The sequence below is a fragment of the Haliaeetus leucocephalus genome, unplaced genomic scaffold (assembly GCF_000737465.1).
Source record: "Haliaeetus leucocephalus isolate CR32 unplaced genomic scaffold, Haliaeetus_leucocephalus-4.0 Scaffold68, whole genome shotgun sequence".
In the NCBI taxonomy this organism is placed as follows: domain Eukaryota; kingdom Metazoa; phylum Chordata; class Aves; order Accipitriformes; family Accipitridae; genus Haliaeetus; species Haliaeetus leucocephalus.
The window spans coordinates 2,177,984-2,199,178 of record NW_010972504.1 but is presented as its reverse complement, the minus strand read 5'-3'; the positions used below and the strand labels follow the sequence as shown (position 1 = coordinate 2,199,178).

General features: G+C 47.2%; 1 protein-coding gene across 1 annotated transcript; it reads left to right on the top strand.

The window, feature by feature from the left end:
• The first annotated feature begins 467 nt into the window (after positions 1–467).
• Positions 468–20,738, top strand: CR1 (complement component (3b/4b) receptor 1 (Knops blood group)). Its single transcript, XM_010579801.1, has 24 exons — positions 468–702; positions 875–1,054; positions 1,249–1,431; positions 4,181–4,375; positions 5,056–5,247; positions 5,419–5,518; positions 6,288–6,553; positions 6,788–6,970; positions 7,320–7,499; positions 8,033–8,215; positions 8,367–8,549; positions 8,724–8,906; positions 10,993–11,187; positions 11,934–12,116; positions 12,268–12,450; positions 12,625–12,807; positions 16,257–16,439; positions 16,651–16,816; positions 17,361–17,548; positions 17,851–18,033; positions 19,699–19,878; positions 20,115–20,144; positions 20,309–20,384; positions 20,657–20,738. Exons 1-24 carry the CDS (start codon positions 468–470, stop codon positions 20,736–20,738), a joined length of 4,095 nt encoding a protein of 1,364 aa, XP_010578103.1.
• The last annotated feature ends 457 nt before the right edge of the window (positions 20,739–21,195 follow it).

Below are 21,195 nucleotides of genomic sequence, written 5' to 3'. Positions count from 1 at the left end.
GTGGGACATGGGGACGGCTGCAGCCTGCCCTGTCTTGAGCTCTGAGAGGGATGGGGTGAAGTTAACCCTGGGGCTGAGCTCCAGTGTAGCAGGAGGCTGTAACCGCCCCGGCACAATCAGGAGCCGTAGGCCAGCCGCAGGGATGACACTATCTGCTGCTCCTGGGGGATTTCTGTGACTTTGCTTCTGGTCAGGTGTGGGATGTCTTCATCTTCCTCCTGGATCAGGAAGTAATCATAAATTCTTGCTGCTCTTGCAGCTTCCACGTCAATGTGCATCTTCTGCCAAATCCCATGATGTGCCTGTGAGTTCTCCTGATGGGACTCTCGTTATTAGTAATAACTTCCTCTGGCTGCAATGCGATTGTTATCTAGTGCTCTTGTACTTTTTGTTAACTAATACTTTGGAACAAAGACTGAGCAGAATTCCAGATGTTACCCTGATATTACACAAACAGTCCTAGTAGCATGCAAAAGGGCAAACAGCTGACCGACAGGGCAATTTCTTTTCCCTCTCCAGAGGTGACATGTCCTCGGGTACCAAACATTGCTAACGGGCTGCACAGCGGACAGTCCTTGACCAAGTTTTCTGTGGGAGTGACTGTGTACTACAGCTGCAAGGATGGCTACGTGCTGGTGGGGAATGTGTCCATCAACTGCACGGAGACCGGGGTGTGGAGCAGACCCCTGCCCCGCTGTGAAGGTGCGTGGATGCTTCACTGCTTGGTGAGGGGCTGGCAGAAAGGATGCTGCGTACTCTGGTTGTAGGAACAGTGCAGACATGTTTACAGCAGTGAGGAGAAGGGAGGGGGCTGCGTGTGCAGGATCTGGCCCATGCATTGAAGTGTAAAGGATGCTGTCCACGCTCCCTGCAGCAATTGGCTGTGAGATACCCAAGGTGCAGAACGGGAAGGTCCATGGGCTGCAGAGCACCTACAAAGCTGGACAGACTCTGCACTTTGACTGCGACGCCGGTTACGCCGCAGAGGACACCTACGAGACTCAGTGCCAGCCAGGGGGGATCTGGGATCCACCGGTGCTCACCTGTGAGAAGGGTGAGTGCGGGTGCCCACTGCTTCCCCAAGGGTAGCCCTGCCTGGCCGGGTGCTCCTTGCAGGCAGGAACAGCGTGTGCAGGCAGAGCCATTCCTGCGATGGGCTTTAACCCATCAACACAGCATCATGCTGACTCCCTTCCCCTTGCACCCTGTTCTCTTGCTGAGTTAAGACTTTTTGTCTCCCTCTTGCAGTCCAACCATGTCCCATGCCTCCAGAGATCACCAATGGAAATCACAACGGCCAAGGCAAGGCATTTTTTACCATGGGAACATCTGTAACGTACACCTGCGATCCCGGCTACTACCTGGTTGGAAATGCCGTTGTGTTTTGCAAAGCATCAGGGAGATGGAGCCAGCCCATCCCTCGCTGTGAAGGTGCGTCTGTGGTCTGTCCCCTCGGGTGAGAAGCTCCTAGTGTGGCTCTGAGCACAGGGGACACCCTGACGGTTGCAACCAGATCCTCAGAGAAGACTAATCCCATGTAAAGGGTTGCATGGTATAAATTAATTTCAAGCCCTTCTATTGTGAAGGTGGGGCTGGGGAGGTTTATGTAGATGTTATGTTGATTTTGTTGTTGCAATATTAACAGGCTGTGGGTTTTTTGTTTTGTTTTGTTCCGACTCCTTTTGCACATCACTTCTGTACATCATCATTTCCAGTGACTGTCTGCGTAAATCCAGATATAGACAATGGATGGCAAGTTGGTGGTCAAGGACTTATCTCCGCACCTGGACAAATGGTGACATTTCAGTGTCACACTGGTTACAGCCTGCAAGGCAGTCCTAAAATCTTCTGCCAGGAGGATGGCAGCTGGCACCCTCCTGTTCCCGTCTGCAATAGACTGTACCATTACCAGGAGTTCTCAAAGAGGCCTGGATTTCCAGGTAAATCATGACATAGCTGCCTTGGGGTACACTACTATTTTACGTCCCCTAACCCCGTTAAAAAAATGTGGTTAAACCCTGTGGCAGAAGATTTATCTATGTCCTGGGAATAAGAACCTGGTCTTCTGGAATCCTTTGGTAAAACATGTTGTGTTTGTTTAATAATGGCTATATTAATCAAAATAAACAAATTTGCAAGGCAAACCAAACACCCTTCCTCGTAACAGTGTTCTTCCTGTGCTTGCACCTGGCATGCCTGTCCTGCCTGATTCTCATGCTTGTTTTCTTTCTCAATAGGTGGTTGTGGTGCTCCTACAAGGTTACACTTTGCTGAGCTAAACGAGGAGCATAAAAATGAGATTGATTTTTCTGTTGGGAAGACTGTGCAATACACTTGCCGACCTGGATACACTAAACACCCAGGAATGTCACCTACTATTACATGCCTTGAGAGCGGAGTGTGGTCAGAAGCACTAGAGTTCTGTAAAAGTGAATAGCTCCTTGATTTGGTGTCTGTTGTTCAAGAAGGAATAAGTACTAGGTTCTGTCCATGCTGCAAAAACCTTAGTGTTATTCTGGTATTCAAATAGTATGTGACTAGTAAAGCCATGTAACTTTATGCTATTCAAAACCCGTTTGGGGATAAGTGGAAATGTGGACAGGTTACTGGAGTCATAGTTGTATCTGTTGTACCATGGTATAGACAGACAGAAGCCTAAAATGAGGGTTTTTTTCTCCCCCAGGGAAAAAATGCAGTCATCCTGGCGTACCTGTGAATGGGAAAATTATTTTCCTAACAGATCTCCTGTTTGGATCAACAGTGCTCTACAGCTGTGAAGAAGGGTAAGTCCTGGTTTTGGCCACTGCTTAAAAGAGCAAGGAGAGATGTATTAGGTAAGTCTCCCTTTTTTCTCCTATTCATTCATTCTCAATAAATGGATTCTATATGATATAGAAGCCACTGTATAGAGTTCTGTACCTATATAACACATAAGGTGTTCACTATCTTATGTATACATGTATATACTAGAAAACTGGTCAGGCAGAGCTAGGAAGGGAACTTCTCCTTCAGGGCCACAGCCTTGCTGTCAGCAGGGCTGATCACACCATCCAGAGTGCTTAGGAGGAGGTAATAACTCCAACTGAAATGACTTGGGATGAATGTTCAATCCTTTTAACACCAGGCACAGGTTAATTGGACAACCCAGCAGACGATGTGAGATCTCTGGTGGACATGTTGCATGGAGTGGTGACATTCCCACTTGTCAGCGTAAGTAGCTTACAGATCTGGGGGTTTGCGTGGATTCGGTAAATATTTTCCGGCAGAGACTGCTGAATTTTTCCAATCAAAGTTTTCACAGGGAATTTCTGTGCTCTCTGGGCATGAAAAAATATCAGAAAGTTTTGATGTCATAAGAAAATGTTCTGGGAAAAGGTGTAAGACCTCAATGCTTATGGATTATAGGAAGCAATGTCTCAGCCGGAGCTTTTTCAGCAGTACTTAGGTATCCTGTCTCTGACTAACATCACAAGCCCATCACAAGAGATGAAGGGAAAATATTATCTTCATCTTAAGGGTTGTTACTGTTAGATGCAGAGAGACCAAGGTTCAACCGCAAGGAGAGGCAGAGCGCTGTGGGAGGCTCAGAAGGGGAATCCCAAAGTCCCAAACCGTGGGCTCTCTCTTTCACTCCGAGCACAGATAACTGGTGTGTACATGAAGAGCTGCTGGGCTGCACCTCAGCAGTTACACCCAGGTGTTTGCTGATTAAGTAGTGTTGCTGATTAGGTGACAGTCTCATAGGAAGAAAGAAACATACTGGTACATTCTGAGATTTTAAAGCATTTTACAGCTTCTCCAGGTACATATTAACCTAAGGTGACATACAGATTGCTGCCTGTGCATGCTTTTGCACTCTGTGCAGCTGAAAAAACAGGATTGTACACAGGCAATGCAAAATAAATATTTGCTCTTTTATTTTATTTCTTAAACAGTAGAAAAGATAAAGCATGTAGGTGTTTCCTCCATAGAGGTTTGTCTTACTGGTTTGCTTTCTAACTGTCATAGAAATTGCTGGCCAGGGAGATAGGATCCAGTTGCCTACAAGGCCTCACCTAGAAGATCACTTCATTGCAGTTACTCCCTCTCTAGGACAAGTGTTTATGCCCCACAGACTGAGGGATTTCAAGTCCTTTGGTGCTGCTGTTGAATTTAGAAGCCTTGTTCTGCGCCTCTGCAGGTATCCCTTGTAAGCCGCCTCCGGACATTCCCAATGGGAAGCACACGGGCAGGCTGCTGGATGAATTCTACTTTGGCACATCTGTAACATACACCTGCAACCGCGGGTACCCGCTCCATGGAGAGCCCTCCATCTACTGCACCACCCGGGATGGGAAGAACGGCGAGTGGAGCGGGCCCCCCCCACAGTGCGGAGGTAGGCTTGTGTGTGCACGTGTAAATACTCGAGTGCAATCCTCCCGGCCCTACTGCTTCATGTTCGGAAAGACTAGGAAACCTCCAGGCAATTGCACTTCTTGCCCAAGTGCCTGCTAGGGGGAGGATTTGCAAGGGGGGGATTTGCAGCTGAGGCCAGGCAGAGGGGAGGAGGCTGATGGACCACACGCTGCCTCCAGCATCCCTGGCCTCACCTTTCAGCTTGGGTATCTCCCTCAATGTTTGACATTGCTGGATGCAGGCAGTACATCTTCTACGGGAAAATTATTTTGAGACTTGTGTCTTAAAAGGAATCGCAACCCTAAGTGGCTTTGCGGCTGCACAGCTCTGCACTCTGCGTAAGGGCCTGTTTTGAGGACCTGCACTTCTTTTCCAGAGGCAAGATGTCCTGTCCCGCAGGTCCAGAATGGGAGAATAGTGTCTCCTAGGACTGCCTACACACACAAGGACACCATTGCCTTTGAGTGTGAACCAGGCTATGTTCTACACGGCCACAGAATGGTACAATGCCAGCTAAATAACACCTGGGAGCCACCTGTGCCAGTCTGCGAGCAGGGCAAGTGTTCAAACAGCACTCTGAATGTTAACCTTCCCCCTGCTCTCCCATATCTGCTTTTTCTTGACTCTTTAACAACTGGGCTGGCTTATCTTTCTTGGTAGCTGGCTGCAATGCACCTACCAGTCTGGCGTTTGCTGAGCTGAAGAAGCCGTACAGCAACCAGACCGTCTTTCCCGTGGGGAGCACGGTGGAATATGTGTGCCAGCCTGGGTATGCCCAGCACCTGGGGATGTCGCCAGCCATCACGTGCCTTAGGAATCGGACATGGTCTGGGGCGCTGGAGTTTTGTAAAAGTACGTCCTGCAAGTGCTGAAACACCTATAGTGTCAGGCTTGGCTGGATTTTCACATTTTTCTAGCTTTCTGGATTTCTGTACTTTATGCAGACTGCTCTCTGTGTTAGCAACCCTGGCTGGGATGTCAGTGAGCAGCTGAGGGCTAACGGTGGCTGGCATCCCCTTCTAGGGAAACAATGTGCTAACCCAGGGGATCCGGAGAACGGCAGAGCTGTTGTCCTGACGGACCTCCTCTTTGGATCCAAAGTTAATTACACTTGTGACAAAGGGTGAGTCTTGCAACTAGCTGAATTCAGCTGCCAAGTGAGAGTGAAGCAGATTTTTCAGCTTTACATGAAGGAATGTAGTTCCCACATCAGAAGTCTTGGCTGACATTTACAAGGGTTGTAAAGAAATCTCAGCTTTCTTAATGTAAATTAATAAATTAATTAATAAATGTGCTGTGACTCCAGGTACAAGTTGATTGGAGGCTCTCAGCGAACATGTGAGGTCTCTGGCACACGTGTCTCGTGGAGTGGAGATGCTCCTGTCTGCCAGCGTAAGTAGGCCACAACAAAAGGTCCTCGCAGATAGCTTGCAAGAGAAAGTAGTGCATCTTTCAAGACAAAGATTTTATTGCAAAAGATTTCTCAAGTCACTGTATGCATATATTTGTCATTTATCTTTTCTTTTTTTGTTTGTTTTTGATGCTTCTGAAAATGTTTCCAAAGGTCTTTTATTTATCCTGGTCCAAACTGGGAAAACCATTAATATTTTAAACTCCCTGTTACTGGGGTAAGTATTTCTCACTAGTCATGTGTAGAAATGGTGTGGCCAGTCTCTCGCTGCGTATGTCACCAATCGTTATGGAAACGGAGGTAGGAATTGTCCCACCACCTCCAGACATGGGCAGCAAGGAAATGACTCACAGGAGGGCACAGGTTATCCTTCCCACATGTGATTTTTTCCATACAAGGTTTGTCTCTGGATAATTCATTGCATCCAGAGAGCATCACCGCTGAGATGGGTTCAGTCCCCGTTGGTTCCTTTCCTGGGCAGCGTGTGTGTCCTGCAGACCCCAGGTGCTGCTGCAGCACTGATGCTAAAAGCCACCTTGTACATGCCTGCAGGTATCGCCTGCGATCCGCCGCCGGACATCCCTCACGGGAGACACAGCGGGCAATTGATGGACACCTTCTCCTACGCGGATGTGGTCACCTACACTTGCGACGCTGGTCACATGCTGGCCGGAGAGCCCTCCATCTTCTGCACCACAGTGGACGGGGAACACGGCGTGTGGAGCGGGCCACCACCGCAGTGCGGAGGTAGGGCTCGTCCATCCCCGCTGGGGAGATTTGGTTGTGAGTAGCAGAAGGAATGACCGTGGCTGCGGTGGGGGCTGCACCCACTGATAGGAAGACAGCTAACAAGACAGATATGTATTCAAAGGCGTTAATGGAATTAATTGTCTTCCTCCTTTTGTTTTTGAAGGTTGGATTTTTAAAGTTTTTCTTCTTGCCCTGTCCATTTTTCTTATCTGCCTTTCCGTCTCCTTCCAGAGGTGAAGTGTCCTCCCCCTCCAGCCATTGCCAATGGAAAGCACAGCGGCCAGCCCTCGGACACCCACCTTCCAGGCATGGCTGTGCAGTACACCTGCTGGGATGGCTACTCCCTCATCGGGAACGCCTCCATTAGCTGCACCGCTGCGGGAACGTGGAGCCGGCCCCGGCCCCGATGTGAAGGTGTGTTTGTGTTGGCTTCTTCTACCTTTCCCCAGGCCCTTTCTTCCTTCTTGGCTCTCAGTCTAATCGCTGCAGACCAAATCTCCAGTGAGAGGCAGAAACCAAAGGTCCCACGGGCAGGAGGAGCTCCATCTGCCTCTGTGGATTTCCCTTTCTGTCCCCCAGTAAGGACAGACTCTCAGGAGCAGTTGAATAATGGTATTTTGTCTAAGAATAAGAGTCAGTAATGTTGACATACTCATGAGACTGATGGCAAGGTTCAGCAGCAGGTACTGCCCCTGGTCAGTGTCCCTCCACACCCAGGGTGGGCTTCATGTCCCCAGCGGTGCCTTGTGCTCTTCACTTCCAGCAACCGGCTGCAAAAGACCAGAAATTGAGAATGGAAGAACGACTGGGCTGGAGACCGTGTACAGACTCGCAGACACCATTGTCTTCGAATGCAATTTTGGTTACGCCTTGAAGGGGTCTCAAGAGTCTCAGTGCCAGTTTGGGGGCACGTGGGACCCTCCTGTCCCCATCTGTGAAAAGAGTAAGTGTAATTGAGGCGGTGGTGGTAGCTGATTTCTTCTGAACCACTGTATGACTGCACCTGGCAGGGTGCAACTCCCTCACATGGGAGTAAAGGGGCCACTCTCCAGGACTGGGAAGGAAAAACATGCACATATCTGTCCTCCTGACTTCATAATCCCCATTCAGACCCCTATTATGTAGGGCTTTCATCTCTTTAAATGAATCCACAAAGAGACAGCGAGCCAGGCTAGTGTCTGATCTTGTTCACAACCACGGAAAGGCTAGAGCAAGCTGTTAGGGCTACAGATGGAAACTAACCGCTGTAAATGCCTAAATAGTGAGAAATGATCATTCTTGATGTCAATAAGCTTGAAAAACATGAAGGCTGGAAGATAAGTGAGGGTAGGATGGAAACATACTTCAAAGAGTGACAGCCCTAGCTATTTGGGAAAAGTTTATGGGAAAGAAAGAAGTTAAAAGGCAGCCTTACCCTACAGTGGGTGTTTGTGGTACCACCTCTTCAACACTTACGACTTTTTCCCCTCCTTGTAGTGCTACAGTGTCCCTCCCCTCCAAATATTAAAAATGGCCAGTATGAGAACATGGATGTAAAAGTGTTCATCCCTGGAGTATCAGTGAAGTACTACTGTGACCTGGGCTACGTCCTAACTGGGAAAACAACAGTTTCTTGTTTGACATCTGGAACCTGGAGCCTCCCTTACCCCCGGTGTGAAGGTGAGCTGTGAATGCTGTTACCCATACTGAAAAGGGAGACCATCGTGGTTGCACAGCCTTCCCTGAATTTTGGCCTCACAAAACCAAAGGGGGAACCCCTAGCTCTGGCAGCCGCTTCCCCAGCCCATGCTCTGCTGCTTTTCGCTTCCAGTGATCACCTGCATAAGCCCCAACATCCCAAATGGAGAAGTGGCTGAAGGACGGAGCGCTGCGTACCGTCCCGGGGCCAACATCACCTTCCAGTGCCACCCGGGCTACGTGCTGTGGGGCAGCCATGAAGCCAAGTGCCAGCCCGATGGCCGCTGGGTGCCTGCTGTCCCCACCTGCGAGCCAGGTGAGTGGGGCACATCAGGGATTTAGAAGGAGGATGCTTAGGGCCAGCCTCGTGCTGGAGGGGCCCTGAGCTTGTGCTCTCTGCCTCACTTGCGTCGCTTCAGGTGTGACAGTCTTTTGGTGTCTTACATGTGCTAAACCACTAAAATGCCTTTCTCTGCTCCTGCCCTGTTAGTGCTGCCGTGTCCTCCACCTCCCGTCATTGCCCACGCCACACATGGCGCGGAGCTCGGGGCAAACTTCACCAGCGGCATGTCCGTGAGCTACAGCTGCCAGCCCGGCTTCTCCCTCCTCGGAGACCCCTCTGTCTTCTGCACGGCCTCGGGGAACTGGAGCCTCCCATACCCACGCTGCGCAGGTGGGGGTCCCCATGCACCCATGGCTGGCTGAGCATCTGTCCCATGCTCGGCTGATGCTGGAGCAGGCAAACCTGCCAGCCCACAGAACTGGTGTGTGGGGAGGGGGCGACTGCACGTCCAGTGACGCCCAGGGGTCCAAGCGTGCTTCCAGCACATGCAGGACGCTGCTGTGCTCATTTTGGTGGCATTGGGAATAACCTGGTAGCATTGCTAAAGCCCGTGGTTTCCTGCAAGGAGACAGTCTTGGGTGTTCTAATTTCTGAAATTGCAGATTCCTGCACTTTACAGCCCAAAGATGACACGCTGTGTGGTGGCAGCGCTGCAGTGTAGGATGTGCAGAGTGTGGAAACACCAGACTGGCTAAACTGTTTTTTTGAAGGCATTGTTTTAGTTTGGGGATTGTCTTTTAAGAGCATATAAATTAGGTGCATGTGTCCTTACATACTAAGTAAGTGCTAATTTATGTAGACAAATGTCAGACTACATAGAAGAGGTATCAATACCTTGGGGTTTGTAACAGTGCCTATCAAAGCCCTTGTTTCTCTTTAGCTGCATTTCACAGCCAGGATGTATTTCTAGTGTGCGTTTTGTTTCTTGGCAGCTGGCTGTGGGACACCAACAATATTATCGTTTGCTGAGCTAAACAAGGAGTATAAAAATCAGACTGCGTTTCCTGTTGGGAAGACTGTGAAATACACTTGTCAGCCTGGATACATGAAACATCCACAGATATCACCAACTATTACGTGTCTTGAAAATCAAACGTGGTCTGAAGCCCAGGAGTTTTGCAAACGTACGTTTTGCAGATGCTTCTAGTTTGTTTAAACTGCAAGTGTGATGACTGAAGCCTTGTAATTTCTCCTTTTCAACTCCCTCCTCTGGGGTGTTTGGGCAGACTCCTAGAGTTAGTGTCCCTTTTCCTATGGCATTGAGTGAAAGAAGCTTAAAATCAGGTTGTCTTCTGCCCAGGGAGAAGGTGTGATCATCCAGGAGAACCAGAGAACGGCAGAGTTATCGTTACAACAGACCTCTTCTTCGGGTCAACAGTGAATTACACCTGCAATGAAGGGTGAGTCCTAGCCAAGCTCCTTCGCCTTACCGAGATGAAGTCAGCAACGCTTCTGCTCTCCCTGCAACTCACAGGCAATGCGTGTCTTCCCACAAGAGACCAGTGCTTGCAGCTCTGAGCTCAGAGCACCCTAGTGTTGCCTGCACAAGGCGGTGCTGGAAGAGAAACTGGAATTCTCAGGTGCTGAGAGAAAACACAAATGATCCAAATGATCAGGGGAAACCTCAGAATCCTTTGGGTGGTTTAAAACAGTTTTGGCACTAAATCAATTCTGGTCTTCACAATGGTCTGTTTTTAGTCCACATGGCAACAGAAATTGGAGAAGGGGATTTATTTGTAAATTTTTAAACGCCAATTAGAGGGCATGACCGCCTGAGTCTGGTTGTGTGGAGCGTATGAGGGGGAAACGGGGGTTCATTTTGGAAGCTTTGGCTTAAATCAGACGTCATTACAGTGGACTTTTCTAGAGGAGAGAAGGAAGAGGAGAGGGCATGGCAGCTCCCTGAGCACCCCAGGGGTGTACTGCCTGTGCTGACTGAGGGGACCTGAGGGGGAGGTTCCCCATATGAGCTAAGGTTCACAGCTTGAAAATGGCAGTATTAGATCACAACTAAGGCAATACTTGGTGGCTATGAAAGATGCGATCTCCAAAGACAGTCCTGTAGTGACAAGAGTGACTTTGTTTGACCCCAGGCACAGGCTAGTTGGAGCATCCCAGCGGCAATGTGTGATTTCAAGCTCTGGGCCGCGGGTGAGGTGGAGTGGTGATGTTCCCGTCTGTCAGAGTAAGTATGTTGTGGCAGGAGCCGAACAGCCTGATAAGAAACCAAACACAGCACAAGAAGATTGAGATTGGCGCTTTCCTTGGGAAAGATCTTCCAAGGCAAAGACAGAGAGCATCACCACTGAGATGGGTTTATCCCTGTCAGTTCCCTTCCTGGGCAGCGTGTGTGTCCTGCAGACCCTGGGTGCTGCTGCAGCGCTGATGCTAAAAGCCACCTCATACGCACCCACAGGTATCATCTGCGATCCACCACCAGACATCCCTCACGGGAGACACAGCGGGCAATTGATGGACACCTTCTCCTACGCGGATGTGGTCACCTACACCTGTGACGCCGGTCACCCGCTGGCTGGAGAGCCCTCCATCTTCTGCACCACGGTGGACGGGGAGCACGGCGTGTGGAGCGGGCCACCGCCGCAGTGCGGAGGTAGGGCTCGTCCATCCCCGCCAGCGAGGCTGCGGGCAGGGCAGGGTGCACACAGCGTCGTGCTGCGGAGCATTGGCTGTTCACAAGACAGGAGGGACCGGGGCACGACAGTGCCCTCATCGCCCCTGCTGCAAGAGGCCTTTGGCACTTGCTGGGGATGAGCGCACAGAAGTAAATGCTCCTAAGTCCAGAGGGTTGACGTATCTGGATGGACCGTGGCAGTGAGCAGCAGCTGAGGGATACCTGTCTGATACTTCCCCACCTCTTACAGGCTGGCAGCTCTCAGCCGCAATGTTCCTTTGTACCATGTCACTCATTTTTCCATATTCCTCTTCCTTCTCACTAGTGACATGAGTTTGGTTTTGCCCTCTTCCCCCAGTGTCGCAGTGCTCTCACCCTCCAGCCATTGCCAATGGAAAGCACAGTGGCCAAGCCACGGCAGTTTTCATCAGCGGCATGTCTGTGAGCTACACCTGTGATCCTGGCTACGTTCTTGTTGGAGAGGCACAGCTTAATTGTACTTCTTCTGGAGCTTGGAGTGTCCCTGCCCCTTGGTGTGAAGGTGCTTCGCTTGCATTTTTCACTTGTGGATATGCCAGTGATACAAAGGGATTATGGGAGAAAAGAAGGGGAGAAAGTGAAAATCCATACTTGTACTTAGAGAGACTCAGTTCTCTAGGGCTAGGTGGGAAAACAGATAACCCAAAAGCCCATCCTGTTCTCAGTGAAGATTTCCTTCCCTGCAGGGCGGCTGTGTCCCTCCCCATCGGCGATTGAACATGGCCAGCACGATGGCAAGGATGTGAAAATGTTCGTCCCTGGAAAGTCTGTAAATTACAGCTGTGACCCCGGCTATTCTCTTATTGGAAAAACAACTCTATACTGTACAGTCAATGGAACCTGGAGCTTCCCTTACCCCCGGTGTGAAGGTGAGCTGTGAATGCTGTTACCCATACTGAAAAGGGAGACCATCGTGGTTGCACAGCCTTCCCTGAATTTTGGCCTCACAAAACCAAAGGGGGACCCCCTAGCTCTGGCAGCCGCTTCCCCAGCCCATGCTCTGCTGCTTTTCGCTTCCAGTGATCACCTGCATAAGCCCCAACATCCCAAATGGAGAAGTGGCTGAAGGACGGAGCGCTGTGTACCGTCCCGGGGCCAACATCACCTTCCAGAGCCACCCGGGCTACATGCTGTGGGGCAGCCATGAAGCCAAGTGCCAGCCCGATGGCCGCTGGGTGCCTGCTGTCCCCACCTGCGAGCCAGGTGAGTGGGGCACATCAGGGATTTAGAAGGAGGATGCTTAGGGCCAGCCTCGTGCTGGAGGGGCCCTGAGCTTGTGCTCTCTGCCTCGCTTGCGTCGCTTCAGGTGTGACAGTCTTTTGGTGTCTTACATGTGCTAAACCACTAAAATGCCTTTCTCTGCTCCTGCCCTGTTAGTGCTGCCGTGTCCTCCACCTCCCGTCATTGCCCACGCCACACATGGCGCGGAGCTCGGGGCAAACTTCACCAGCGGCATGTCCGTGAGCTACAGCTGCCAGCCCGGCTTCTCCCTCCTCGGAGACCCCTCTGTCTTCTGCACGGCCTCGGGGAACTGGAGCCTCCCACACCCACGCTGCGCAGGTGGGGGTCCCCAGGCACCCATGGCTGGCTGAGCATCTGTCCCATGCTCGGCTGATGCTGGAGCAGGCAAACCTGCCAGCCCACAGAACTGGTGTGTGGGGAGGGGGGAACTGCACGTCCAGTGACGCCCAGGGGTCCAAGCGTGCTTCCAGCACATGCAGGACGCTGCTGTGCTCATATTGGTGGCTTTGTGCATGCATATTCCTGCATATTAGTCTGTCCTTGCCCTTTCTTCATTTTCTTTTGTCCTCTCTCTTTAGTGCTGCAATGTCCTTCACCTCCAAATATCGAGAAAGGAAATCACAACAGCCAGGACTTGGAAGTTTTCACTACTGGCATGGTCGTAAATTACAGCTGTGACCCTGGCTACAGGCTCCTTGGAGAGGCATCGATTCAGTGCACTGACTCTGGAAACTGGAGCCTCCCTCCTCCTCGCTGTGCAGGTACACTGTGGTTCCAAGATGGGAGTTATGGATAGTCTGGGGATTTCTGCCATTGAAAGCCTGTAGGACTCATCCTTTCCCTTAGTCCTTCCACGATTTTGAATCCTTCAGTCCTTCCCCTTTGTTTTCAGTTTTGCATGTAGCCTTTTATCATTTTGCTTGTAAGCTTTTATCTATGCATACTCAATATACATTTTAAAACAACTTTGTGTAGTCAATATCCCTATTTCTCCCTGTGTTTTCTTTCCTGATAGGTGGCTGTGGTGCACCTCCAAACTTAACCTTCGCTAAGCTAACTGAGGAATACAAAAATCTGACAGAGTTTCCTCTTGGAGACACTGTGCGATACACCTGCCAGCTGGGATACATGAGACACCCTGGAGTACCCCCAACTCTGACATGCCTCAAAAACCACACGTGGTCTGAAGCACTAGAGTTCTGTAAAAGTGAATAGCTCAATCAGTTTGATGTTGGTTGTTGAAAATTGTCTAAGCTACATTTGTGGGTTTCTTAAAGCAATTCTTTAAAAAATGATTCATACATGGCTTCACTAGTCACATAGTTTGTGCAGCTATTGGCCTTTTAAAAATTCACATCTTTATTGGTGCCTAAATGTGGACAGATCCTTAAGATACCTTCTCATAGTGCCTTACAAAACTGCAAGAGAGGAGTTTAAACTCAGCCTTGTTCTTTCCCAGGGAAGCAATGTAAATACCCAGAAACACCAAAGAATGGCAGAGTTGTTGTTCTGACAGATCTCCTTTTTGGGTCAACTGTGAGACACACATGTGAAGAAGGGTAAGTTCCATGCTGCCTTTGCTGACTCCATTTCTGAGCTCGGTGTTGGGCAACTTACAGTAAAGGCTCAGAGCCCACTCTTCTGTGCGGGCCATTCTCCCACAGCAAGCCAGAATTTGCATTTTGGTTCCAGTTATGCCATAGTTGCTTGCTCAGGAAAGGAAGTGTCTCTCATTTTCCCCTTCCTGTGCTCAGTAGATTACTTTGCAAACTTGAGTTTCAGTCTGCCTTCTCAGATGGCCACCCAGCAGGAGCTGAGAGTGCAAGCAAGCATGTGCTGCAAGGAGGCTCCAGCAGTTTGGAAATCACTTGGGTCTGAGTCCCGATTTAGCACCTGACCAATCTAATCCACAGTACTTTGGGATCATTGCTGTTCCTCTTGGAGCTGGGAAGAAGGAACTTGGTGTCCTTCATTCCCATGTGTCAAACCAACAGAAACACCTCGGTGACCAGCCAGAATCGGGAGGCTGCAGAAGAAAACCTCTGGGGGTAGTGTCAGGCTGGGAGTGCAAAATCCAAGCTGAATGACTTGGTATCAATTGATATTTCTTTCTGTGCAACTCCAGGCACCGGCTGGTTGGACATTCTCATAGGCGATGTGAGATTTTTGGACCAGATGTTGCATGGAGTGGTGTTCTTCCCATCTGTCAGAGTAAGTAGGTCACAACCAGATCTGGCCCAGAATTGCCAAACTAAATCCTTAAAATTAAAAAGTCACATGTCTTAAAATAACTAGGACCTTTTAAAGCATAATATTCCTCTAGGATTCTTTTGTTTTGCTTGCTTGTTTTGTTTCTTCTAAAAATCTTCCAGATGCTAGCTTTTGATCTTTCATAGTTACGTAGACTGGAGAGTTGTGAGATGCCTGCAGGGATTTGTTCCTTTTGTTTCACAAACATAAATTATAAATTAAGGAAGAAATGTGTCTTGCAGTAGAAGAGTGGGATATTGAGTAAAATTGAACGGGGATCTTCCAAATACTGTACGTTTATCCAAATCACAAGGCTGTTTTGCAGGGTCTGACCATTGCAATTAGTCTTTCCTTCAGATGAAATTGCTTTGGAAGGCTTGAGCTTGGTATAGTAAAGCAGTCATGAGAATGGCTAACAGCACTTATGGATTTCTACACCATTTAATATATTTATTGGAATGTATTTGCATTATTCTGTTTATAGACACAAAACTATTTTTATACATACAGTAATGTGGTAACCCTAGGGTACCAAAAGAAATTAAAAAGCCCTCAGTTCTTGGAATTATTCTTCTGTGATTCTCCAAGTACTACCTGTGAAGCTCCTCTGAGCAGTGGCACATTAAGGATGGACTTTATATGTGCATTAATTACAGCACATATATGGCTCCCTCTTTGAGATGATGAATTTATTTTTCAGAGGTGGTATGTCCAGTCCCACAGATCCAGAATGGGGGAGTATCTGTTCTTAAATATCGCTACACATACAAAGATACTGTAAGCTTTAAGTGCCATAGAGGTTTCACCTTGCGAGGCCATCGCACAGCCCAGTGCCAAGCTGATAAAACATGGGATCCACCTGTACCAGTCTGTGAGCAGGGTAAGTGTCAGTACTCTGACTTGATAGCATTGCAGATTCCTTCCTGACTGCTCCTACCCACTCACTGAAGCCAAAGGTGGCTTTATTTTTCCTGTTTGCTCCAACAACTTTAAGGAAAAATCAGAAATTGTTCCTTTTATTTACACCTCTTGTCTCACACAGGGGATGAGCCAGATTTTGGGTAATGCTGTAAATATAAGCACGATTTGCACTTTTCTCACCCTGCTTGTTGCAATCCATAATTCACATGCTCTTCATTTCCTGAAAGTGAGAAATTTGGTAGTTTCATAGCAGGACACTGACTATCAGAGAGGAGTGAAATTTTTGCTGGAAATATAAAGGCAGGATGATGGAAAATGAAGGTAAATCTGTGCCTTGTACTTGCTCAACCAAATATGTATTTTAACCTCTTAATGCTGCATCTAGATGGAGTGGCAGAACACTATCATCATCCTGATACCACAACAAAGCCAGGTAGGTCTATTATAAGAGGCAAGATTTACTAAACACTAAGTTCTCCTCCCAACCTGTCTTGCTTTTTGCAGGCAAGAGGGGTAATTGCACTTTTTTACTCTCTTGTTATCACCTTTTTTACAATTGAACATCACTTTCTCACCCTCTCCCTATCCTCTTTCAGTAGTGAAGTGTCTGCCTCCTCCAAGCATTGCTAACGGGGAACACAGCAGTCATTTCTCAGACACTTTTGATGTAGGAGCACTTGTGCACTACCGCTGCAAACATGGCTTCTCCCTCATTGGCAATAAGACTGTTCGTTGTACAACATATGGAGTCTGGAGCCATCCCCTTCCTCGGTGTGAAGGTGTGTTTATGCTCTTTTCACTGAATCTTCTCAACTTTCTAAATGCATTAAACACATAGTGACATTTGCCTAAGGACTTGCTGAATGAAACAAGCTGTTGCTTCAAAAAACTCCACCACTAAAGAAAGAATGAGGTCTCTCTGAACTCTGTGGTCTCTATCCCACACAAGTTTCACAGTCTAAAGGTTCTTTACAGCCTCACTGTCCACAGTTGGCTGTGTGAGCCCAAGAGTTGGGAATGGAAAAGTGATCAGGTTGGAGTCCCTGTATAGGCCTGGAGACATCATTACAATGGAATGCAACACTGCTGTTGTCCCAAAAGACAATCCCAGTGCCAGCTTGGGGGGCACGTGGGATCCTCCACACCTCAGCTGTGAAAGAGGAAACCATGTGTTATCTGTCCTTGGATGGCTATCCTTTTCGACCTTATCACTCTTGGTCGTGTGTTTAACATGTTTAGGAGGTGAGACAAATCCAGAGTCTAGTGTTCAGATCTGAAGATCCATCTATCCTCTTTTCTCCCATTCTTATTGCTGCAGTATCTGGTGCCTCAGTTTCTCAGTATGAACACGTTAAAAATGAGCTTAGGCCAGCTTTGCCAGCCATAAGGAACCTGTATGGCTGTTGTAATAATACGGTCTTACAAGTGTGGAATTCCCATTATATATATATGAACTAATCACACTTCTTATCTGATAAACCAGGAAAGATGATGCTGGGTAGTGTTCTTTTGTGTAAGAAGAAATGTGTGTGGTGCCGTATACTTTATAGGTGATTTGGGGTGAACTGAGTGCAGAGGGCTGGACAGGGCTGGCTCTGTGCGTTGGATTCAATGCTGTGGGTGTAAGCGTACAGCCATCCACAGGTGCTCAAAAGTTTCCCCTCTTGCCTGTATGAGCTCTGTTTTGATCTGCACTTCTTTTTAGTGCTGTACTGCTCCAAGCCTGCAGAGATCGCCCACGGGTCTCTCAGTAGCCCAGCAAAAGTGTTTTTCACTCCTGGAACATCTGTAAGCTACATCTGTGAGCCCGGTTTCTCTCGCATTGGGACAGCATCCATTTATTGCACACAATCTGGAGCCTGGAGCCATCCTCCTCCGGTCTGTCAAGGTGTGTTTTGGTTGCAGAGAGCTAAGAAGAAAGGACATTTAACATGACTTGCCTTAGGGAAAGGTTTGTATAAGGACTAAATCCGAGTCCTTTACTACAGAATGTGTGATAAGAACAAGATCAAGTTTATACTCATTTCCAAAGCCTGATGGAGTTACAGGGTTACAAAATCAGTTGTTGAGTCTAGGTGAAGAAATTAAAGGGGAACAATCAAGGCTACAAAGGTATGGTGCCTTAGCTACTCTCTGGCAGTCCATCAGGATCCTCATGTCAACACTGTTTGTGTCTCCCTGACTTTCCAGCTGTGAAGTGTCTCCATCCTCCAAACATCACCAATGGGAAGCTCAAAGGCAACATCTCTGACACTTTTTCCTATGGAGCATCTGTGTCCTACAGCTGCAATCCCGGTTATTCACTCGTTGGGAATGCTTTCATCAACTGCACGGTGTCAGGAACCTGGAGCCAGCCTCATCCTCAGTGCAAAGGTGTGTTTGTGCTTAGTTTGCTCATGTTTTTTGGAATTCACCAAGTGTGGTGGTGGCAGAACCAGAACTGGGCTGAGGAGATGTGCAGCCATGCTGATATACACATTTTACTTTGGGAAAAAATTAAATGTTCAGAGAGATACATGGGCCAAAATTTAAGCAGTAAAATCTTCTGCAGTGAACACTGAATTCCATCCCATTATTTTGCTTGGGAACCACTTTTATATCATAGCTAGACAGTGTTGATCTGTTGATTATGAATTTATCTACTCTGTGTCATCCCTGGGAAGAGTATGATATTGTTGTAAAGAAGCAGGACAGGAACCTCATGCTAAAAATCAGAAGGATATGAGCACAATGGAGGCAATTCTGAAAGGCAGTCTTAATTCTCGCATGTTTTCCATCTCTGGTCTTGTTGCTATGAATGAGTTGCATACCAACTTTCCTCCATTAAAAGCTTTTTACTTTTAGTAGAAGAAGAGAAACTTTTTCCCTTCCCTTTTCTTCTCTTTTTGTGTCTCTCACTCCCCAGTTATCCCTAAAAGGAAACAAAGGAAGTGATTACATCAGAAAAGTTGCCTCTGATGTAGGGTTTGTAGATTACATATGAGCTTGCCTATTCCGTTCTCGGAAAATGCCTCTACACCTGTGACTTGGCACTTCTGTGTCACTCACTGTGAAGGTCAGTCATCAGGCAAACTTGCCTAATGGCAATTTCATGAATGTCACAAGATTCCTAATGTGGGTGTTCCTGCATGGAAAACTGGACATTCACCAGAATAAATTCATTACCCACACAAGGTGCTTCCTTGGTGGTGTTGCACCCACCTCAGTGACTCAAGAATTGAAAAGCGCTTGGATAACAATGAGAGGAAATAATGTACCAAGTGCTTATGTAAATAAGTCAGAGGCTACTTAAAGGAAGCAGTGTCACAGAAAAATTCTCCCTGCCATTCGACATTCTCGTGGTTTTGAAGTGTCCTTAGTAACTATTACGTGTGAAAATAAAAATAAATATTAAAAGAACAGACATGAGACAAAGGCAAAAAGTTACACATTGATGTTACCCCTTTGGTCTCCACTGAGAACCTTCTCCTCCAGAATTCTTGGGCTTGGACTGTCAAAGGTGATTAGACATGTAAATTGAAGCAACTAACTCACTTCGTTGAAATCAGTGGTATAAATAGCTTAGATGGCTGGACTAATTAATAAATTAACTACTGATAAATAATATGGCTGGTGACATCTTTTAAGGGCAAGGGACTTCTACAGACTAGAAGAGGGTTATAGGCAGTTGGCTTTAAAGCTCCCGCTGCATTCTTCCCTGCATTCTTCACCTTTCTTCTCCAAATGTTTTAGTAGCCCAGTATCAGAAAAATCTCTTTCTCTGGCAGACTTCTCCCAAGGTACCCCTACCACACATAGTTTTCCATCTGCTGTATCAGTGTGGAGTAGCTGATCTGCACAGATTTCCACACGTGGGAGTAAGACACCCACATTCTTCTGCAGCCACAAAGAAAGCAATTACCCTGTGGAATAAGAATTAATTCCTGATTTCATTCAGAAAGAATTCAAGAACCATATCTTAAATAACCCACAGTTGTATTTCTTGTATTTTATGTTCCCTCTCATTAAATGTCCTTTTTTTGTTACTTCTAATTTCAGAGATCAGATGTGTATTCCCAGAAGTTCAGGGTGTTAAGAAAGCCATAAAAGGAAATACTTATCGCTCTGGGACTAACATCACTCTTGAATGTGAAAGTGGTTACACTTTGGAAGGCATCAGTCAGATTCAGTGCCAAGAGGACTTCAGCTGGGACCCCCCTGTACCAGCCTGTAAACTGAGTGAGTGAAATGTGAACGAAGGAAAGATCAAACAGAAACATGCAAATGCATTTTAAAACATGCAAATGTCTTTCTGTATATATAACAAAAGTGTATAATGGTGTGTTTTTTAAGGAACCCTGTATTGTAGGCCTTAGCAGTAAAAGCTTTATTGTTAGTACTGTATTAACTAGAGCTGAGAAACACCATATTTTGTTAGAATGGTTTGCTGATTTCTCTTTTTCTCTTCCCTTCAGCATCACACAAGTCTGGTTCAGTAGGCCTAGGTAAGCAGCTCAAAGATGGTTTTGTAGCCAGATCTTTAACTCTATGCAGTGACCTCAGTGGCACCATTTCCCTCTGCTTACTTTGCAGATCTGCCTTGTTATGTCTTTTGTACTGATATGCTTTAAAACATACAGTGAGAGTAATACATGCTTTTCTCTCTCAGGAGTCGCAGCTGCAGGAGTCCTGCTTCTCCTGGGGGCAGGCATTGTCTGGAAAATTATTTCTAAGCAGAAGCAAGGGTAAGGCGATCTTCTGGATGTTCGTTCATGTCCTTTGTTGCCAAGTCCCAAGTTTTACACACTTTATACAATTGGAATATTTTCCTGAGTGTGCCTGGGTCTTGTAATTTTGTACCTTCCGCTCATGCTTGCAAACTGTACAAGGCACAGCAACCTGGAATCGATGGTGTGGTTGTGTTGTTTTATTTCAAGACTCTCTTCCTAAGAGGAAACCTACCTGAGTGTTCTTTTACAACCCAATACAGTTCACTGTTTTCTTCTTTTTCACTTAGCTATTATCATACATATGAAAACTACAGTTACCAAACCCCTCTGAATGAGATTATGGAACAGAAATGTTCATGTGTTCCATAGAAGGTATGGATTTAGATTCCTCAACATAAAATATCGGTTATAGCTGCAAATTTGAGTTGTTCCAATATAGTCATTCAAGTAGAAAACTCCTTCCCCTCAATATTCTGGTAAGATGCTTTCTTTTGCTGAATAAAAGAGGCAGTTTTAAACATAATGGTTTTTTTAAACATCCTATTTTTCTTTCTGACACCACCCTCGATGAGTGTGTTACCTATTCCATAACCTGAATAGGTGGTGTTCACAGGTCAGACTTGCAGACTATGCCTTGCTTCTGACATAAAGCTGCTTTTGTTTTATGAGGATTACGGGAGAGCTTACTCTCTAAATAACTACCTTAACAGCAGCAGCATCAGAAAAGGACACTGAACTGGGCCTTTGGGTTTTTTTGCTTGCTTTTACACTTACTGCAATGCCATTTTTACTTATGGGTGAATCTACTTTCTATGCTGAATCTATT

Bases quoted from the DNA above. Each gene is read 5' to 3' on its own strand.
- CR1 (XM_010579801.1), top strand. From the start codon at position 468: ATGCAAAAGGGCAAACAGCTGACCGACAGGGCAATTTCTTTTCCCTCT. The intron at 5,519-6,287 runs GTGAGTCTTGCA...TTTCCTGGGCAG, and splicing joins AATTACACTTGTGACAAAGG to CGTGTGTGTCCTGCAGACCC. The intron at 19,879-20,114 runs GTGAGTGAAATG...TCTTCCCTTCAG, and splicing joins TGTACCAGCCTGTAAACTGA to CATCACACAAGTCTGGTTCA.